This window comes from Lissotriton helveticus, chromosome 5_1, assembly GCF_964261635.1.
Source record: "Lissotriton helveticus chromosome 5_1, aLisHel1.1, whole genome shotgun sequence".
NCBI lineage: Eukaryota > Metazoa > Chordata > Amphibia > Caudata > Salamandridae > Lissotriton > Lissotriton helveticus.
In genome coordinates, this window is record NC_136065.1 from 744,722,696 (window position 1) to 744,741,239 (window position 18,544).

The window sequence follows — 18,544 nt, forward strand, 5'->3', positions numbered from 1 at the left end:
AGGAAGCAGAAGGGTTTCTCTGTTTCCTTTAATGATGTCGATAGCCTTTAAGACTATCTGACTACCAGATCATCCAGATGAACCAAAAAGAATAAGCTACGGAGTGCCTCCCAGATGAACTTACAAAAGCAATTATGCAATCGCGATCCCTGCGTCTCATTTGCTTGCCACTTTAAGAATATGTAGGAGGACTTTTTATCGTTTCCCACATTTTAATATTTTGAATCAGTGTATTTTATGCAATGTTTTTTATTTCTGAGCATATAATAAAGGTGCACGCGTTGTAATGCAAGCGTGGTAATGGCTAGGCGTGGGAACATCCGCATTGTAATGTCTGTTTTCCATTCAGGACGTATACACCCAGAGAAGGCTAGCCTTACCTCTTGGGTGGGCTGCCTGGTCTGTTCAGCTTAGAAAGGTTTCTGTCATTTTAAAACGGGGCAGAATAAAGGGTTCAGGGTAGAAAAGATGACTCACAGGCCCGGATGTGGTCACCTCAGGGGTGGATTAACCGCTGGGGCTAGTAGTCAATTGGCCACTTGCACCCACACCCCTTAACACCCATAAATATAGGATTTAAGGGCTACCCCTGGCACCAGAACCGCAGTTCTGATCGGATTCACAACAAAGGACACAGAAGAGACAGGAGTCTGCAACAACATGAGCTGCACAAACCAAAAGCATGATACTCTGCTCTTGTGGAAACCTTCCTAAAGCTGCACGATGGCTCGCCCCTCACCGAAGAACGGTTCCCCCATGAAAAGTGACCACTTTGAGAGGCAAAGGCCTCCCCTGGACTAGTGGCACTAGTCCCCTGCACACCGCAGGTAAAAACAACGTACCATAACCAAAGAATTACTGGCCATCAGGCTCTTTGAGGGATCGCCCAAAAGTAGATGGTCCAGTGGATTGTGGGGAACATAGTCCTGACTTCCAGCAAGTTTCAATCAGCTACCTTTTCACTTCAGATGTCGAAATACCTTCCTGCTGAGCTTACGGCGGACAAGGCTTTTTGGTGGCCAGTCCACCAACTACCACCTTTACTCGACCCTGTAACTCGAGGGAACACCGTAACAGCTTCATCCGACATCACCAGTGAGTGGCTTATTTGTCGACTTTTTGCACCCATTTCCTCACTAGCACCATGTAAGTTGTAAAACCAGCTCCACTACATCTCCCACTTCAGCACCAAGGACAGCCAGGACTGACTGTCGGGGCTTGGTACTGGGACCCAGCATCAACTTTACCCTCCTTGGGTTCCATGCAACTCGACTTGCAAGTGACCGATTGTCACTAGTGCTTTTTCCAATTGACCGCAATTATAAAGTTTTGCAGTATTGTGTTGCACTGATTTAATTTTGCTTCTAAAATTTATAACTCCAGTTATACTTATCCAATTGACTTCGTTTTGGTGTCTAAATTTATATACAAAATTATTTTTATAAATTGGTGTTGTATTTCTCTCAAGTCCTGTCAATTAATTATTGCCCATGTTGTTACTCTGAAATGCTTAACACATGTTCCTCTAGTAAAGCCTGACTGCTTTTTGCCACTCTACAAGGACTGAGCCAAGGATTTAGTATTGTGAATACAAGTACCATCTTTGGGGTATTGGGAGAGTATTGCATAGTGAAGCCTAGCCAGTATCACTACATAATACTCCCCCTTCATACAGTGGCCACTAATGTAAACTTGCCTGATGTGGTTACTATTACAACACTAATAATATTAGTAGTTCACAATGCTTTTAATTGAAAATAAGTAGTCCTTATTACACAAAAGGTTGGAGATCACTGCTCTACATACATGTAACAACGCTAATTGAGGAATATACCTCCTTCAATTTAGAACAAAACAAACTAAAAACTTACCTGTTTCCAAAGTAAATCTTCTTTGGCCGATGTCTCCGTGGACTAGCGCCTTGACACCTTAGGCCTTAGGGTACCTGTTTGCACTCAATAAATCCTTATACCATAAAAAACTGAATACATTAGTCCATCAATTATAATAAAAAGTGTGCAAGAAAGAAAGCAAAGCTGATACACTTGCTTATGAATATTTTAGTTAAGAGCAGTTACCAAGAAGCAGGCAGATAGCATGATTACAATGACTTGACGATACCGAAATAAATAACAGATGGCGGCTAGTCATTTTGAAACAGCTACGTTACATTATAAATTAAACAGACTGTGTCCAACATTTTTAGTAAAGTTACACTGATTCAGGCATATTGTGGCACGCAGCTCCCATCTTTTTAGAAGAAAAGAAAGCCAGACACAAATATGAATAGCACTTTTTAAGATAATCACTTTAATATTACTCATTGCTATTCATGATAAATATTGAAATGGTGTGATAAGTTAATGGAAAGATGCTATTTTTGCCCTCAATCGCTCCATTTTTGTCGGAAGGAGACCAGCCATTTCCTTACTAAGTTCTAATTCAGTTTCTACAACCTTAATAGCATCTTCGTTTTTCGCACAATAGTTTAGAAGAAATGAGTAATATTCCAACGAAGTCTGCATATTCTCAAGCTGCTTCTTCCCATCTGTGGTTATAAGCTTGCCATAAAGTCGTGCAATATGAAACTTTGCCACTAATGCTGGGCGTACAACATCTTCCTCAAGAATTTCAGGAAACTTCTTATCTGGACTCTTTAATGAGTCTAAAAACATTTCATAGTACTTAATTGCTGACAGTGCAAGTGTGTTAATTTTTTTGATTGTATGACAATCAAGCTCATCCAGCCTGTTGCCAATAGCTATTTTCAAATCCATCATTTCATAATATGTATCAGCCAATTCAAACTGAAGTTGTCTGCAAATCAACAAGTAGTACTGCGGGTTTATCTCTTTACACAGAGGTTCCAACATATCAATTCTACGCTTATGCATTTTACAACGCCTCTCATAATCCTCTTCAAAAAAAGCAAGTACCTTAAAAAGAGCACTATGGTCTTGAAGAATTTCGATATGGTCAGTTGCATGGCCATCCAACTGAAAATACTGTTTGGATTCATTAACATTATACTGTCCCACCAAAAAAAGTACTCTTGCTTCTTCAAAATCCAATGGGTATCTACATGGCACTTTCTCTTCTATTGCCAAAACGGAGTCATACATTTCACTTGATTCAAACAACACTGCCTTTTTTCTTTCCCCTTCATCCTCTTCTTTTATCCTTCGTGCTTTCAGATCGCACTGTCTATCTGCATCAAGTTCACCAATGTTGTCCTACAACGAAAAAACATAATTGACTTTCAAATTTGTATCTTTACTTCGTTACCATGAACGTCTTTCAGAATGTACATCAAAGGAAAAATTACTAATATTAGTGGCAGTGCTTGTTTTATTTGTGTCACAAGCACAGAAATAAATTGCGTCATAAACACACCATTCTTACGATGTAAAATTAGCATGTAAAAGGTGTACATACATTAAATAAAAATTAACCTTGTAACTGAGAATATGCTTAAGTGCAGAAATGAGAACTATGATTATGGATAAATAACATCTCCTCCTATCATGTTCAGCTTATTAAAAAAAAGTTACTTACCTTCAGAAGGAGTATATTACTTACCCTGAAAACATCTATTCCTAGGTGCAGTGCTTCTGATTCACATACTGTGCACACTCCTTCCATCTAGTGTTGGGCCCAGACTTTGCAAGTTGTTTTTACTCGCGAAAGTCTTTTACTGTTGATGTCACACGTTGTCTCTCCTCTTCCTCGAGGTAGTGTGCATGTTCAACGGCTCCTTTGTTAGATCATATTTGTTTTCTCTGACATGCGGGGAGAGAAGATATAGTATGTAGGTTAGTGTTTTCTGTTGAACATGCTTCAATTTTGTGTATAGTTCACACGATTTTATACCTGCCAGGGAGGGTGCATATGAATCTGCAGCACTACACACTACGATTAGATAATTACAGAGTACCTAAAAGGCTCCATTCTCTTTGTAATTTTTCTGAACAGGACACCCGTACACACGCGGTGGGGACACCTATTCCCTAATCTTTACATTGAAATGATGGGCTACATGATGCCTTGTTGATGCCACCTGTTCATATAGATACAGCACTGACTTCAGATACTCCACATGCCCTTTGCTGATTAAAATAATTTATCAAAACTGTCAACACAATAAACGACATCAGTTAAAGAACCTGCTTGAGTCCTGAAGAAGTCCTAAGAGGAATGTTTCATCCCTCTTAGGACTTCTTCAGGTCTCAAGCAGGTGAGCAATTTTGTCGTGTCTTTTAAGAAAACAAATTTTGGAATAAAAAGGACCACGTTCTCTACAGTCAAAAATGCCATTGTTTGGTCTTTTCTTTGGGGAGCTATTTGTCTTATATTTTGTTCTGCCTTTGAAATATGATGCAACATTGCTGTTACAAGATAGATTGCTTGTGTTTCTGCGGTGTAGGGTCAATTTTGAGCCAACGCTCCATTCTTAGCATGTGTTGGCTGCAGATACACATGCTATGCATAGACTGTAAAGCAGTTGTACTCTTGTGGTGGCTTAAAGTGTTAGATGGTGTATTTGATTGAAATAATGTGCGTAGAACTGTTTGTCCCGCTAGAGATTGTTGTCTGGCGTGCAGATCCACCCAGTAGTGTTTGGTGAAAGTGTGTGGTGTGTCCAGGTAACCTCTTTAGAAATGTGTTTGCCAACTGGATATTTCCTAATAAGGACATTGATACTCCCTTTTTTGCAGAGTGTGACCTTGGAGCAGTGGGCAGGACCATTTTTGCTTTTATGTGGCAAATTTGGATGAATTTAACAATCCACCTCCTGATTCCTGCTTATGATATGACATTACCCTTTCGCAACTCCTGCCTTTGAGATGGCATTACCCTTCCATGGGTTTGAAATAGCTACAAATAGTTGGGTTTTTCGAAAGGTTTTGGTTCTTTCCACATAGTACATGAAGGCCCTTTTAACATAAAGTGTATGCAGTGCCTTTTCTGCTACCATCTCTAGTTTCAGGAAGAAAATCTGTAAATCTAGATTTGATTTAAGTGAAAAGGTGAGATTACGTTTGACAGAAACCTTGGGTTAGTGTGTAGTCGAACTTCGTCTTGGAAAATCAGGAAGTGTGGCTACTCTATAGTTAGTGTATGAATTTCACTAACTCTCCTTAGCGGTGTCATTACACAAAAAAGAAAACAGCAGAAATGCCACTTTCCAGATGCACATCTACCCCCTTCGTCTGTCAGAAATAATTTCTCCGGAATTTGGTATGCTGTAGTGCTCTCCAAGCAATAAGCCTAACTCTGCCAGTAGGAGGCTAAATCAACTCTCAAGATGGAAAGACGTCACACTTGAGGTTTATATACACGATAAACAAATGCCGAGGCACAAAAAGAAGTCCACATCTGTATAACTGGCTTTAGCCACCCAAATATGCAAAAAGAAAGTCCATAAGACGGTCTCTATTTTCCTTTGTATGTCCTTTATTTCATATCTTACAATTCCATAAGACTTGAAACAGGCAGTCGACACGTGTTTCGTCCAAAAGGACTTTCTCAAGGCTGCAAATAATTTTAGAGCTACAATTAAAACAGTGGATAATATAGCAATATCCATAAATACAACTTAAAAAGAAGATAAAAAAGCAATATGTGACGTTGGTGACAGTACAAATGTTGGACTTTTAACCATTTGCTCCCAAGAATGAAAGAAGAAGAAAAGACACCACAGGCTTGCGCCGTGAGGAAACCATTCAGAACCAAGAGGTATGTTGTAAAAACAGATAAACCAGGTACTAATACCCTCGTTCTAAATCTGTCCATATCCAAATAAAAAATATATACACTATATATCTACCCCAAGAGCTGGTGGTTCCCATTCTCACATTCGAAGAACAGAAATGAAAAAACGTACAAGAATCATCATAATAGTAAGCTCTCCTCCAGTGACATGGCAAAAACTATTTGTGTGACACCACAAAATAGAGAAGATAGAATCCACCATCAAGATAGTGATTGGAATAGAGATCAAACTGGTATAACACCCAACTAACCGTATAAATGGGAACACATCTTACCTAATCAACAATAGTAGAAGATTTTGTGCTTCAAAGTTCTCTTTAGTATAAAATGTACAGCACCCGTATTGAGGGTGTGACACCTAATGAATATAAAGAGCAAAAAACCAACTAAGTATAATGAAGAATAAGAAAGATAGTACTGGATATGATCTCACCACAATATATACAGACCCTGATCCTACAGGTCTGGCTGATGTGAACCACTGCAGCACAAAAAAACTAGCAACAATAGGTATTCCTAGACTTATTTGTAAAATTACTTATCTCCTCTAAATGTTGGTGTTAGAAACGGGACCTCTGGCTGGCCAAGGCTTGCACCAAGGTCAGTCAGGGATCACCATTTCCAAGGTCAGGGCAAGGGAGTCACACAACAAGATAACCCCCGCTCACCCTCTAGGTAACGTGGCGCGAGCAGCAAGGCTAATCTCGGAGTCGATGTGTAAAGCGTTTGCGCGCGCACCCCAGCGACAACAACCAAAGGCCCACCACAAAGGAAACTCCACACAAGGTTATATCAAAAATAGCCTTTGTATTATAATAATAAACACACATTAGATAACACACACACTTTACAATGTGCCAACAGACATGGGCAAGATTTACAAGTGATTATGTACAAGACAGGGCCACCTGGACCACTGTCAGGGGAATGCACTTTTAGAAATAGCACTTGTAGGTATAACACTTTAGCACATAAACATAATGAATGTAGCACACAAAATAGGTATATGTAGCATACAACCAGTAACTACTGGTAAAGGGAAAATACCTCCTACGCCACCCTAAACACTGTAGGGAAATCACGCAGGGAACTAGGACCTTAACATCAGGACCTATGGAAGGAAAACCGATCACCTAAGCAAGTCACTTTTAGCAAAGGGGAGGAAACCTAAAATAATCACCTAGGCAAGTAACATTTAGCAAAGGCAATAAAACATCAACATTCCTCTAAGCAGGTCACTTTTAGCAAAGGGAAATAAAAGCACAAGGCATTACCTAAGCAGGTCACTTTTAGCAAAGGTAATGACACAAACAATCCTCTAAGCAGGTCACTTTTAGCAAAGGGGATAAAAACATAAAGAATTACCTAAGCAGGTCACTTGTAGCAAAGGTAAAAACAAACATTCCTCTAAGCAGGTCACTTTTAGCAAAGGGGAATAAAAGAACAAAGAATCACCTAAGCAGGTCACTTTTAGCAAAGGTAATAACAAACAATGGCACATGAAACATTAAAACACATTCAGAGGTGCAGGTAGAACATTTGCGCAGGAATCAAATTCACAAGTAAATCACAAATTGCGCAGGGTGCATGAAGCACAACACTAGAACTGTCCCTCAGGCCAACTGGCCTCGAAAGGGGCTGAAATGCCCTGAGTCTCAATGTCAGGGGGTCTGCGCAGGCCGCACAGAACACAAAGCCTAAACGTAGCAACTGTCCACTAAGTGCTGGACAGTTGTAAATAGGGCTGGGCAACGTTGGAGCCACATGGGCTCGAAGAACAGATGAGCCCCTGAGCCTCTCTGGCTCGCAAAACAAATGTGGGCTGGGATTTAAGAGCTTCAGCGCTCTCAATCAATTAAAATGGCCCCAGAGCCTCTCGGGGCTCAAAGATCAATGGTGGGGAGACACAGCGTGGGAGCCTCGGGGCTACAACCAACGAACTGCCCCCCCCCCAAGAGCCTCTCAGGGCTTGTGGACAAATAGGTACAAAAGAGCTCAGCGCTCTAAATCAATGAAATTGCCTTGAGCCTCTCGGGGCTCAGAGAACGATGGGGCTGGGTCTGAGCCTCGCCGGCTCACAAACAGAATGGCCCCTCAGAGCCTCGGGGCTCTCAAATTAACATAGGGCGGGAGCCTCGCAGGCTCGACAAAGATCAATTGCCCCCCGGAGCCCTTGGCTCCCACAACGAAATGCCGCCCACGTTGGAGCGGCCCTCTGCCAACTGGGGCCGCTCGGGAACAAAGAGGAACGCCCCCGCACTCACTGGCTGCTTCCCGGGCGGCGCCTCTCACTCTCGGTCGGCTCTCAGGTCCCACGCACCGGCTGTCTCGGGCTGCGGCGGCTCCTCTCTCTTGTCCCGGGGCTCTCCCTTCGATCGGGAGCCTCGGGCAGGACACGCCGGCTGCTTCCTTCGTCTCGCGGCTCGGTGGGAGGCGGGACTTCCGGTCGGCCTCTCCGGGCCGCGCTGTGAGTGGCCGGCCGGCCCAATACTTCCGGGTCGCCGCGGGCAGCGCGGCGGCTCGTCTCAGGTAGGCAGGCGGGCTCTCAGCATCCGAGGAGTGGGCTCCCTCGTGATGATTTAACTATCCAAGGACGGGGCAATGCCGGGTGGGCACCGGCTTCCAAATCAAAGATAAAGCGAGGTGGGCACTCGCTATGCCGGCTCGTAAATAAAGCGCTCCTAAGCGCTATGAGCAAAAGGAAAAGCGCTCCACAGCGCTAGTAGGCAAATAAGCGCTCCCAAGCGCTAAGAGTAAAGCAAAGGCTCCAGCAGGGTCTGGAGGCAGGCAGGGGGGCAAGGCAGGGCCAGAGCCAGCACACTGGGTCTCCAGGCAGGGAGACAAGCCAAGTGGCGGTCCTCCTGGCCCCAGCAGCAGCAACAGCCCCCTCTGGCAAGGATCCACAAGTAGAACCACTTCTGTGGGGACACAGCCCCATTTTTATACCATAAATTCCTTTGTCTTCAGGGTGCAGGGTGGGGGGAAACCAGTTGCAGCTGGCTTGGGAGTACCCTTGATGGCCCAACCACCCCTTTCATTCACTGGGGAGGCTTGGGTCGTTAGACAAACCACAGGGGGGCGGAGCCAGCATTGTGTGGGGAAAACCCCAGCCCATCAAGGACCCAGGTGCACTCCTCCCACACATCACTCATGCTGATCTCACACTCACCACCGGGCAGACCCATCCAGACTTCCTGGAGCCTGGCATGCCAGCCAGCTCCAGCCAATCACCCTCCAGCATCCTCACTGCACACATACATCAATGTCCACAAGTAGTACTTCCCTTCTAGACACATACATGCCGCATACACCATCTTGCAGCATTCACTCTCACGAGTTCATACATACCAAACTCGAGCCTGCACTCCCCACACATCAGGAACTAACATGGACACTCACATTCCCCATGCATTCCTATGGGAGGGCAGGCCAGCCATACTACACGCACGCACTTTACTCTGGGACACAGGGAAAAAGTGCGCCAAGACCCAGAAATCACTACACAGGGTCACAAGTAAAAGCAAAAAGATTAGGGGTGAACCTGCCCTAAGGCCCAAGTCCAACACGACCCCCTTCCAGCCAAAACGCAGGGCAGACCAATCACCACCGTGATGGACTTCCCTGCTTGGGGCGATAAAACAAGGACGCGGGCCCACAACTGCAGGGACACCCTCCTGTTTTACGCCACGGTGAACCCCTGGGGTTCTTTCTAAAACTACTGTAGGGACTAACTGGGCTACCCCACTGGTACTCTCCAGCTGCCCTCGGCGAGGACCAGGCCCTAGGCCATCCAGGTACCACTGGATCCTGCCTACTCACAAAGTGGGGGGTAGTAACCCCTGGCACATAATAGCCATGCTCCGCTCTTCCTGTCTGCAAGACAGGGCTAGACTGCCACTGGTTCTCCAACCTAGGGTCTACAACCTCAGGCGGACCAGGAGTCTCAGGGAAGGCTCTCCTCCCCTTACCTCTTCTCCTAGGGTTCCTCCTCCTCCTGCGAGGGGTACCATCTAAACACAATTCTCCCAACCTAGGGTTTAACCCCTCAGGTTGCACCGGGGTCAGAGGTGGGCTCTCCCATCCTCTGCACCCCCTTCCAGAGTCCTGCTCCCTCCCAACCGGGGCGGTACCTCTGGAAAAAGAACTGGTCAGGACACTGATTACAGTAGTCCTACCCTTCAGGTCAGGCGTATCCTGAACCTGGCCTTCCAACCTTTGGTCTAGAGCCTTTGGTGGAACCAATGCCTGGCACTCCAGGACTTCTGGGGACTCACATCCTATCCCCCAATCACTCCTTTCGCTGGACTCCTGTACCCTCCCCACTGGAGCGGTACTGCCAGACTCTAGAACCATAGAAGCTCCGCTTACAGATGCTCCAGGTCCTCTACCCACTAGGAGATCTCCCTCAAGTGAACTAACAGGCAAGTCTAGGTTCCCTTCCTGGTGTTCCCTAAAGAAACCATCCAGGCTCAGTGACAGGGCTTCGGGCGTCTGGGGACTCTCGGTCACACACTCACTCCCGCTCCACTGAGACAGGCAGTCAGCCCCTACACCCTTCTCACTAACCAAGGACCTAGCTGGGCTACTCTCACCCTCCTCCACCACACTGGGCTGGAAGACACCTGACCCACTATTGTTGGAATCACTCACTAGTGACTCTAAAGAACCTCTCGCACTGTCCCAGCGCTCTGCTTCCCTTGCAAGCTCACAAGGCTTAATCAATCCACACCCTAACAGGTGTTGGCGCAACTCTGGCGCAGAACAATTGAGCAGCTGCTCCCGGACAACTAGGTTGAACAGCTTATAATACTCAGGTTCTCCGTGAACCCTTAACCAATCAATCAGTGCATCCTCACACTCATCGGAATACTCCTCCCAATCCTGGTGAGGCAGTCTCCTAAGATTCCTGAATCTCAACCTTAACTCCTCTTCTGGGGAAACAGGCACCATACTCGGGGAACTGAGAATGGGACTGTCTACACTTATATTTAAAAAGCTGCCACCACTGGACTCCACCCTCCCTGGGGAATCCAGACAATTACATTTACACTCAGGGGATAACCTACTCTCCCTGAACAAGGCCCTCTCTTCCTTCCTATCCAACCACTCCTCTGGGGACAGGGAAAGGGATGGGGCGCTGGTACTGACACTGGACCCAGCAAGGGACTCCCTATCTATGGGGTCCTCACTATCTGCTGATATCCATCCACTGTCATCATCATACAACTCACATCCTTCAGGGCTCTCAACAGACTCACCATCCTCATGACGTGCGGCCCGGGCCCTATCTCTCTCACTGTGCTCAAGATCCCACTGACCCTTTTGCCATTGGATCAGGCTGTCCCTAAGCTGGGACTGAGTATCCAACTCACTCACCTCCATGCCTCCCTCTTCACAGAATCTGACCAGCTCTGACCTACTGTACCTAAAAAGACAACAGAGATCAAAAACAGGCTCCATTTTGGCGGACGTTCTCAAGAAGAGTTTGACACAGAGAACCTGGGGGTCTGAGCTTACACAGGAGTACACAATTACACAATTCAGCAAGATTCCTATCTCAGAGAACTTGCACTCCACTGTCCAGTGTAACACACCACTCATTCACACACACCCTCCCCTCGGACTGGTAAGGCAGTTTCTACCACCCCTGACTTCTCAACCTGACCACAAGTGACACAGGTACCAAACTCTGGAAGCAGGGCGGGGAACAAATGTACTGGACACAAATCACAAAATGACACCTTTCAGGAGAAGCAAAACTGAACTTCCCTAAAAACAATAATCCCCAAAATGTGGTTATCTAAAATTGCAAGTAACATTTAGCAAAGGCAATAAAACATCAACATTCCTCTAAGCAGGTCACTTTTAGCAAAGGGAAATAAAAGCACAAGGCATTACCTAAGCAGGTCACTTTTAGCAAAGGTAATGACACAAACAATCCTCTAAGCAGGTCACTTTTAGCAAAGGGGATAAAAACATAAAGAATTACCTAAGCAGGTCACTTGTAGCAAAGGTAAAAACAAACATTCCTCTAAGCAGGTCACTTTTAGCAAAGGGGAATAAAAGAACAAAGAATCACCTAAGCAGGTCACTTTTAGCAAAGGTAATAACAAACAATGGCACATGAAACATTAAAACACATTCAGAGGTGCAGGTAGAACATTTGCGCAGGAATCAAATTGACAAGTAAATCACAAATTGTGCAGGGTGCATGAAGCACAACACTAGAACTGTCCCTCAGGCCAACTGGCCTCGAAAGGGGCTGAAATGCCCTGAGTCTCAATGTCAGGGGGTCTGCGCAGGCCGCACAGAACACAAAGCCTAAACGTAGCAACTGTCCACTAAGTGCTGGACAGTTGTAAATAGGGCTGGGCAACGTTGGAGCCACATGGGCTCGAAGAACAGATGAGCCCCTGAGCCTCTCTGGCTCGCAAAACAAATATGGGCTGGGATTTAAGAGCTTCAGCGCTCTCAATCAATTAAAATGGCCCCAGAGCCTCTCGGGGCTCAAAGATCAATGGTGGGGAGACACAGCGTGGGAGCCTCGGGGCTACAACCAACGAACTGGGCCCCCCCAAGAGCCTCTCAGGGCTCGTGGACAAATAGGTACAAAAGAGCTCAGCGCTCTAAATCAATGAAATTGCCTTGAGCCTCTCGGGGCTCAGAGAACGATGGGGCTGGGTCTGAGCCTCGCCGGCTCACAAACAGAATGGCCCCTCAGAGCCTCGGGGCTCTCAAATTAACATAGGGCGGGAGCCTCGCAGGCTCAACAAAGATCAATTGCCCCCCGGAGCCCTTGGCTCCCACAATGAAATGCCGCCCACGTTGGAGCGGCCCTCTGCCAACTGGGGCCGCTCGGGAACAAAGAGGAAAGCCCCCGCACTCACTGGCTGCTTCCCGGGCGGCACCTCTCACTCTCGGTCGGCTCTCAGGCCCCACTCACCGTCTGTCTCGGGCTGCGGCGGCTCCTCTCTCTTGTCCCGGGGCTCTCCCTTCGATCGGGAGCCTCGGGCAGGACACGCCGGCTGCTTCCTTCGTCTCGCAGCTCGGTGGGAGGCGGGACTTCCGGTCGGCCTCTCCGGGCCGCGCTGTGAGTGGCCGGCCGGCCCAATACTTCCGGGTCGCCGCGGGCAGCGCGGCGGCTCGTCTCAGGTAGGCAGGCGGGCTCTCAGCATCCGAGGAGTGGGCTCCCTCGTGATGATTTAACTATCCAAGGACGGGGCAATGCCGGGTGGGCACCGGCTTCCAAATCAAAGATAAAGCGAGGTGGGCACTCGCTATGCCGAAAATCGGCAATTCCGGCGGCCAATGCCGGGTGGGCACTGGCTCGTAAATAAAGCGCTCCTAAGCGCTATGAGCAAAAGGAAAAGCGCTCCACAGCGCTAGTAGGCAAATAAGCGCTCCCAAGCGCTAAGAGTAAAGCAAAGGCTCCAGCAGGGTCTGGAGGCAGGCAGGGGGGCAAGGCAGGGCCAGAGCCAGCACACTGGGTCTCCAGGCAGGGAGACAAGCCAAGTGGCGGTCCTCCTGGCCCCAGCAGCAGCAACAGCCCCCTCTGGCAAGGATCCACAAGTAGAACCACTTCTGTGGGGACACAGCCCCATTTTTATACCATAAATTCCTTTGTCTTCAGGGTGCAGGGTGGGGGGAAACCAGTTGCAGCTGGCTTGGGAGTACCCTTGATGGCCCAACCACCCCTTTCATTCACTGGGGAGGCTTGGGTCGTTAGACAAACCACAGGGGGGCGGAGCCAGCATTGTGTGGGGAAAACCCCAGCCCATCAAGGACCCAGGTGCACTCCTCCCACACATCACTCATGCTGATCTCACACTCACCACCGGGCAGACCCATCCAGACTTCCTGGAGCCTGGCATGCCAGCCAGCTCCAGCCAATCACCCTCCAGCATCCTCACTGCACACATACATCAATGTCCAGAAGTAGTACTTCCCTTCTAGACACATACATGCCGCATACACCATCTTGCAGCATTCACTCTCACGAGTTCATACATACCAAACTCGAGCCTGCACTCCCCACACATCAGGAACTAACATGGACACTCACATTCCCCATGCATTCCTATGGGAGGGCAGGCCAGCCATACTACACGCACGCACTTTACTCTGGGACACAGGGAAAAAGTGCGCCAAGACCCAGAAATCACTACACAGGGTCACAAATAAAAGCAAAAAGATTAGGGGTGAACCTGCCCTAAGGCCCAAGTCCAACAGTTGGTATTTCAGATCAGTAACCAGAAAAATAACTACATAGAGGGGAATGCTTTGTAAAAAGTCGAACTTCGTCTTGGAAAATCAGGAAGTAAGGTTCCTCTATAGTTAGCGCATGAATTTCACTAACTCTCCTTAGCGATGTATTCCACTACTTCAATGCCTGATGGACACTGGGTGAAAGCAACACTAGATCCTCCACGTTGCACCCTGCTTGTGAACACTGGGATCCTAGACACTCCTGTAAAAATTGTATATGTAGCCTTGCATGTGGAACTATTGCTATGCAATATGTCATCATTCCCAAGAGGCCCATTACCATGCTAACTGGCAGGCAACAATGTGGCTGAAAAAGAACCAATTGGTTCTGGCGATTGAGAACCCTCTGCGGATTGGGGTAAGCCACTACTGTGACCAAATTGACTTTCGCTCCAGATAAGGCAGAATTTGGTGCGGCAGTAAAGGGGATTTTGTTGAATTTGTTGTGAATCTTAATTTGTGTAACTGATTGATAGTGGTCTGTGTGTCCTGTAGATATTTCTGTTTGCTGGAACTCTTTATCAGTACCTTTTTAAAGGAACGCCTTTACCTCTGGCCACAACTGATGGAATTGCTGTAGGCTTCCCTCAACAGGTGATGGGGAGGAATGGTTGGGAAGTTACTGTTTGAGGGTATAGGCCCCCTTTGCTGGTATTCCTCTACCTTTACCTCTTGGTTTGAAACCACTCCAGTAGTATCCTTTCCCCGATTATCGGTGGTCTTGTTGCTGTTGGCATGATAACTTGCAGTCTCTGGGGTGCTCTTCTTTGATGTGCCTCTTCCTTAGGACCTACAAAAGGACTGGTGTTTCTATGCTGTAGACTGAAAGGCACCAACTGATTTTGCGGTCTGTGTCTTTGTTGATTTTTTCAAGTTGTGTATCGACCTCTGGACCAAAGAGGTGCTGTCCATCTAATAGAACGCTTATGAATTGTTGTTATAGTTCAGGTCCTGAGATGCGAAGCCATGCATGTCTATGAAGCATGTCTGCCTGATAATGACTGAGTCAGGGCAGAAGATCACAGCCCTCAGCCTCCGCCACACCATTGTTGGCGCCAGAAGGCGCAACAAAATAGCCGCGAGGCCCTGCTGCACTGGAGGCTCGCGGGCCGCGCCCGGGCAAAGCCCAGGCCAAGGGCAGGCCCGTCCTTGCCCATCATAGTCTGGAAGAGGCTGGGCTGGGCAATCCCTCTGACATTTATTGTTCCAGAACCCAACCTCCACAACATCTATAACAAGGGGAAGGTATTGTGACAAGGTAGCGCCTTCTTGAAACACTTTGAGCCCTTTAGTAGGGTGCTTGTTGGCTGAGCTTCCTCTCCTCTTCTCATTCTTCTTCTTATTTTATTGTAATTGTAATGGGGAAACAAAGTTTTTGGGGTAGGAACGAGCAAAGTTCATAAGAAGCGGACGAAAAAGAAAGCATGGATTCCTAGCCCAGCTGTTGTGGGTGGTGTACTGGATCGCATAGACCGCTTACTATCGGAGTGTGAGGGACTTCTTGATCCAGCCCCCAACGATATCCCCCCCAAGCATAGTAAGTTGCAGGTATCTGGAAGCTCTATACATACTGGGCGTATACCAGATATGTTTAAGAAGGCAGCTAGTAGGAATCAGCCTCTGGAAGCTCCAAATACACCACCGCAAGCACTCTTGTGTGGAGACATTACAGCAGAAGCGATTGCGGATCATTTGGCTGTTTTTCCCTGTAGCAATAGATTCTCACCACTCTCAGGCCAGGCAGAACCACTAGACACCCCCACTAGCCCAGGGAATAATGTGCATAGGGAGGATATGGGCAGATAGCACATGTTACATAAGAAATTACCAATTAGTAACTAGCCCAATCTTACATTCATGTAGTTGTGATATACTTAGCAGTGATTGTAAGAAGTTGGCCTGGTATATGATGTTCACTTTTCTAGTGAGCACCTTGCACCAGTCCAAACAACCCTTATGGTGATGGTTGTAAAGTCAACCTTACAGACCAGCTATCCTAATGGCAGCATGGACAAAGCAGTCTTAGGCTAAAACTTCAGAGAGCATGTGAAGCCAGCTGTTTTACCATATGTAACCCCTTGAATACCAATTGAAAGGACACCACACAGGTTATATATAAAATATATATGTATTTATTACCAACACAACCCCTCTGAACTCTTTATGAGGTCAGAGGCCAAAGCACATAACAAGTTACTTAATTATCATACACTAAGTTGCGCAAAATACAGTCGAGCCCTAGGGGCGTTGCAAACCATATATTAAAATAGTGGTATAAGAACCACGTCACGAACAAGGAGTAGGCCTAGGGCATCGCTGGGGCTACACTGAGCTAACAAGAGTTAGGAAGCAGGAAGCCCAGGGGCAGCGTGTGCAGTGTCTACACACACACACGCGAGTTACCATAGGAATACAATGGGAACGTAAGAGTTAGAAACTAGTTGATTTAGGACACTTCCGGATGGACTAGGAGAAAGCTACTGAAAACTAGGACACTTGGATAGTCAATACCCACAGGAGCACCGAAGTACTCGCGTTAACTCACCCACAGGAGCCGGGTGCATAGGTGTCAAGTTGTGTCGGGTTTTGTCACTGAATCCTGTGAAGACCTGTAAAAAGATGCTGCAGGGGACCAGGAGGAAGATGTCCGGTTGGATCCAAGGGTGGATCGAGGATGAAGAGTACCTGAAAGCAGAGGGGAAAGAGTCTGGGTCACTAGCCAGTGCCCAGAAAGGAACCAGGAAGGAACCAGGCGATGTCGGATGCGATCAGGTGAAGATGCGAAGCCTGTCTCTGCAGCCACGTGCACCAGAAGGCGTCGACGAGGACCAGGAGATGGATGCGGACTGTCCCACGAAGGATCTCGCTGTCGGCGGTGTCGGCTTCCGGATCGGAGTCAACAGGCCTTGGCAAATGCAACCCACGCAGGAATCGAAGATGGGATTCTGTTCAGACCAGCATGGTCTGGGGGGCTTCTCCTTTTCAGGGAAACAGGGGCAAGCCTGAAGCAACTAGGCAAGCGGTGCAAGTTCAAAGGTTCGCCTTCACAGAGGCCAATAGCCAACGGGCAAGTGACCAGAAAGGCGCGTCGAGCACAAAAACAAAAGCAGGCCCCACGCGGCACTCAGTGAGTGTGGAGGGCTGTGCGTCGGTGCAAAAGGTGCTCGGGCTGGGGCTTCTCAATCCCCAATGCACAACATCGAGGGTGCCCCAAACGCTGCGCAATTAGCAAGAAGCAGGTTTTCCAAGATGTCAGGTCCCACGTCTCTCGTCGCCTCCACGGGCCTCAGCTCTGCTGTGGCTGTGGATCGGGGTCAGAGAAGTCTGGAAGTCCAGTTCCTGTCTGGCTCTGTGCTCGGGCTCCGGCGGGAGCGTCGACAAAGCAAACCGGCAAGTCGCTGTTGGTGCCTGTTTGCACAGGGTGGTCACTCCTTGACCACAAGGGAGATTCTTCAGTCTTCTAGTTGCAGTAGATTGTCGAAGGTCCAGAGTTTTGTTTCAAGTTTCAGTTCAGGATAAATCTAAAGTCGCTAGACTCAGCTCCTACCTATATACTAATCAAAGGGGCTGGATTACCTGCTAGGTTCCTCCTATGGGTGGGACCAGGGAAGGGGGTGGTTACACCTCTTTCCCTTTGTCCAGTTTCGCACCAGAGCTGGGGCTGGAGCGCCCCAGCAACTGGTTTCAACCGGACTATGCATGGAGCACATTGTGTGCCCCAGGCAGTGTCTCATTTCATTCAGCCCTCCCTGCCCCAATACACTAAGGCCTGTCTGGGGTGGTGCTATCACCTCCCAAGGCAGGAAATCTATTGTCCAAGTCTCCCTCGCTGGAAGGACTCCCAGCAGCAGGAGGTCAGACTTGTGTCTGTGGCAGCAGCATCCATTTTGTGATGCTGAGGCTCTGGTTAACTTTAACCGGGATCAACAGGAACAACATGTCTTCTCCCTCTAGAAGGGTGGAATGCTACCCCCGTGGCCGAACTGGCGAGGGGGTAGTATTCCAAAGCGTATGACACCTTACACAACATGTTATGATAAAGCCAACCCAAAGTTAGCAATAACCGCGAGGATTATAATGCACTTAAGAGTATATGGTATGGCTAAATCATAGAACAGCTATAAGGACATGGTTCCGAAAGCTGCAGACAGGCTCAGCTCATGCTAGAGCCTCATCTCACATAAAACCAAGCACTCTGCCTTCAGGATTGTTAAGGCCTGCCATAGGAGTGACTTATAGGTGCATATGTGTCTATATATAAGGTTAGATATAGGAATACTATATCTAAGCAAGGGGTGATTACACGACCTTGCCCTACACGACCTTGCCCCAGCTGAGTGATCAGCCAGTTGTGTCAATTTGGATGGCCAGCCAGGGGTGGCATAATATATGCTACAGCCCCTGGTAGGCCCTACATGCACCTATGCCCTGGGTAACTATGGTACACTCTACAGTGTGATGTATTCCTATAGGTTCTGTATCGATCCCCCTATTCCTGACCCTATTC

At 47.5% G+C, this 18,544-nt stretch overlaps 1 protein-coding gene across 1 annotated transcript in view; it reads right to left on the reverse strand.

Moving 5' to 3' along the window:
• Positions 1-2,040: 2,040 nt before the first annotated feature.
• KIFBP (kinesin family binding protein) overlaps positions 2,041-18,544 on the reverse strand; it is a 940,192-nt gene continuing 923,688 nt past the window's right edge. Inside the window, exon 7 of the mRNA XM_078643211.1 lies at positions 2,041-3,233. Within this exon, the coding sequence (XP_078499337.1) occupies positions 2,361-3,233 (873 nt within the window). The 3' untranslated portion in view covers positions 2,041-2,360. The remainder of the gene's footprint in view (positions 3,234-18,544) is intronic.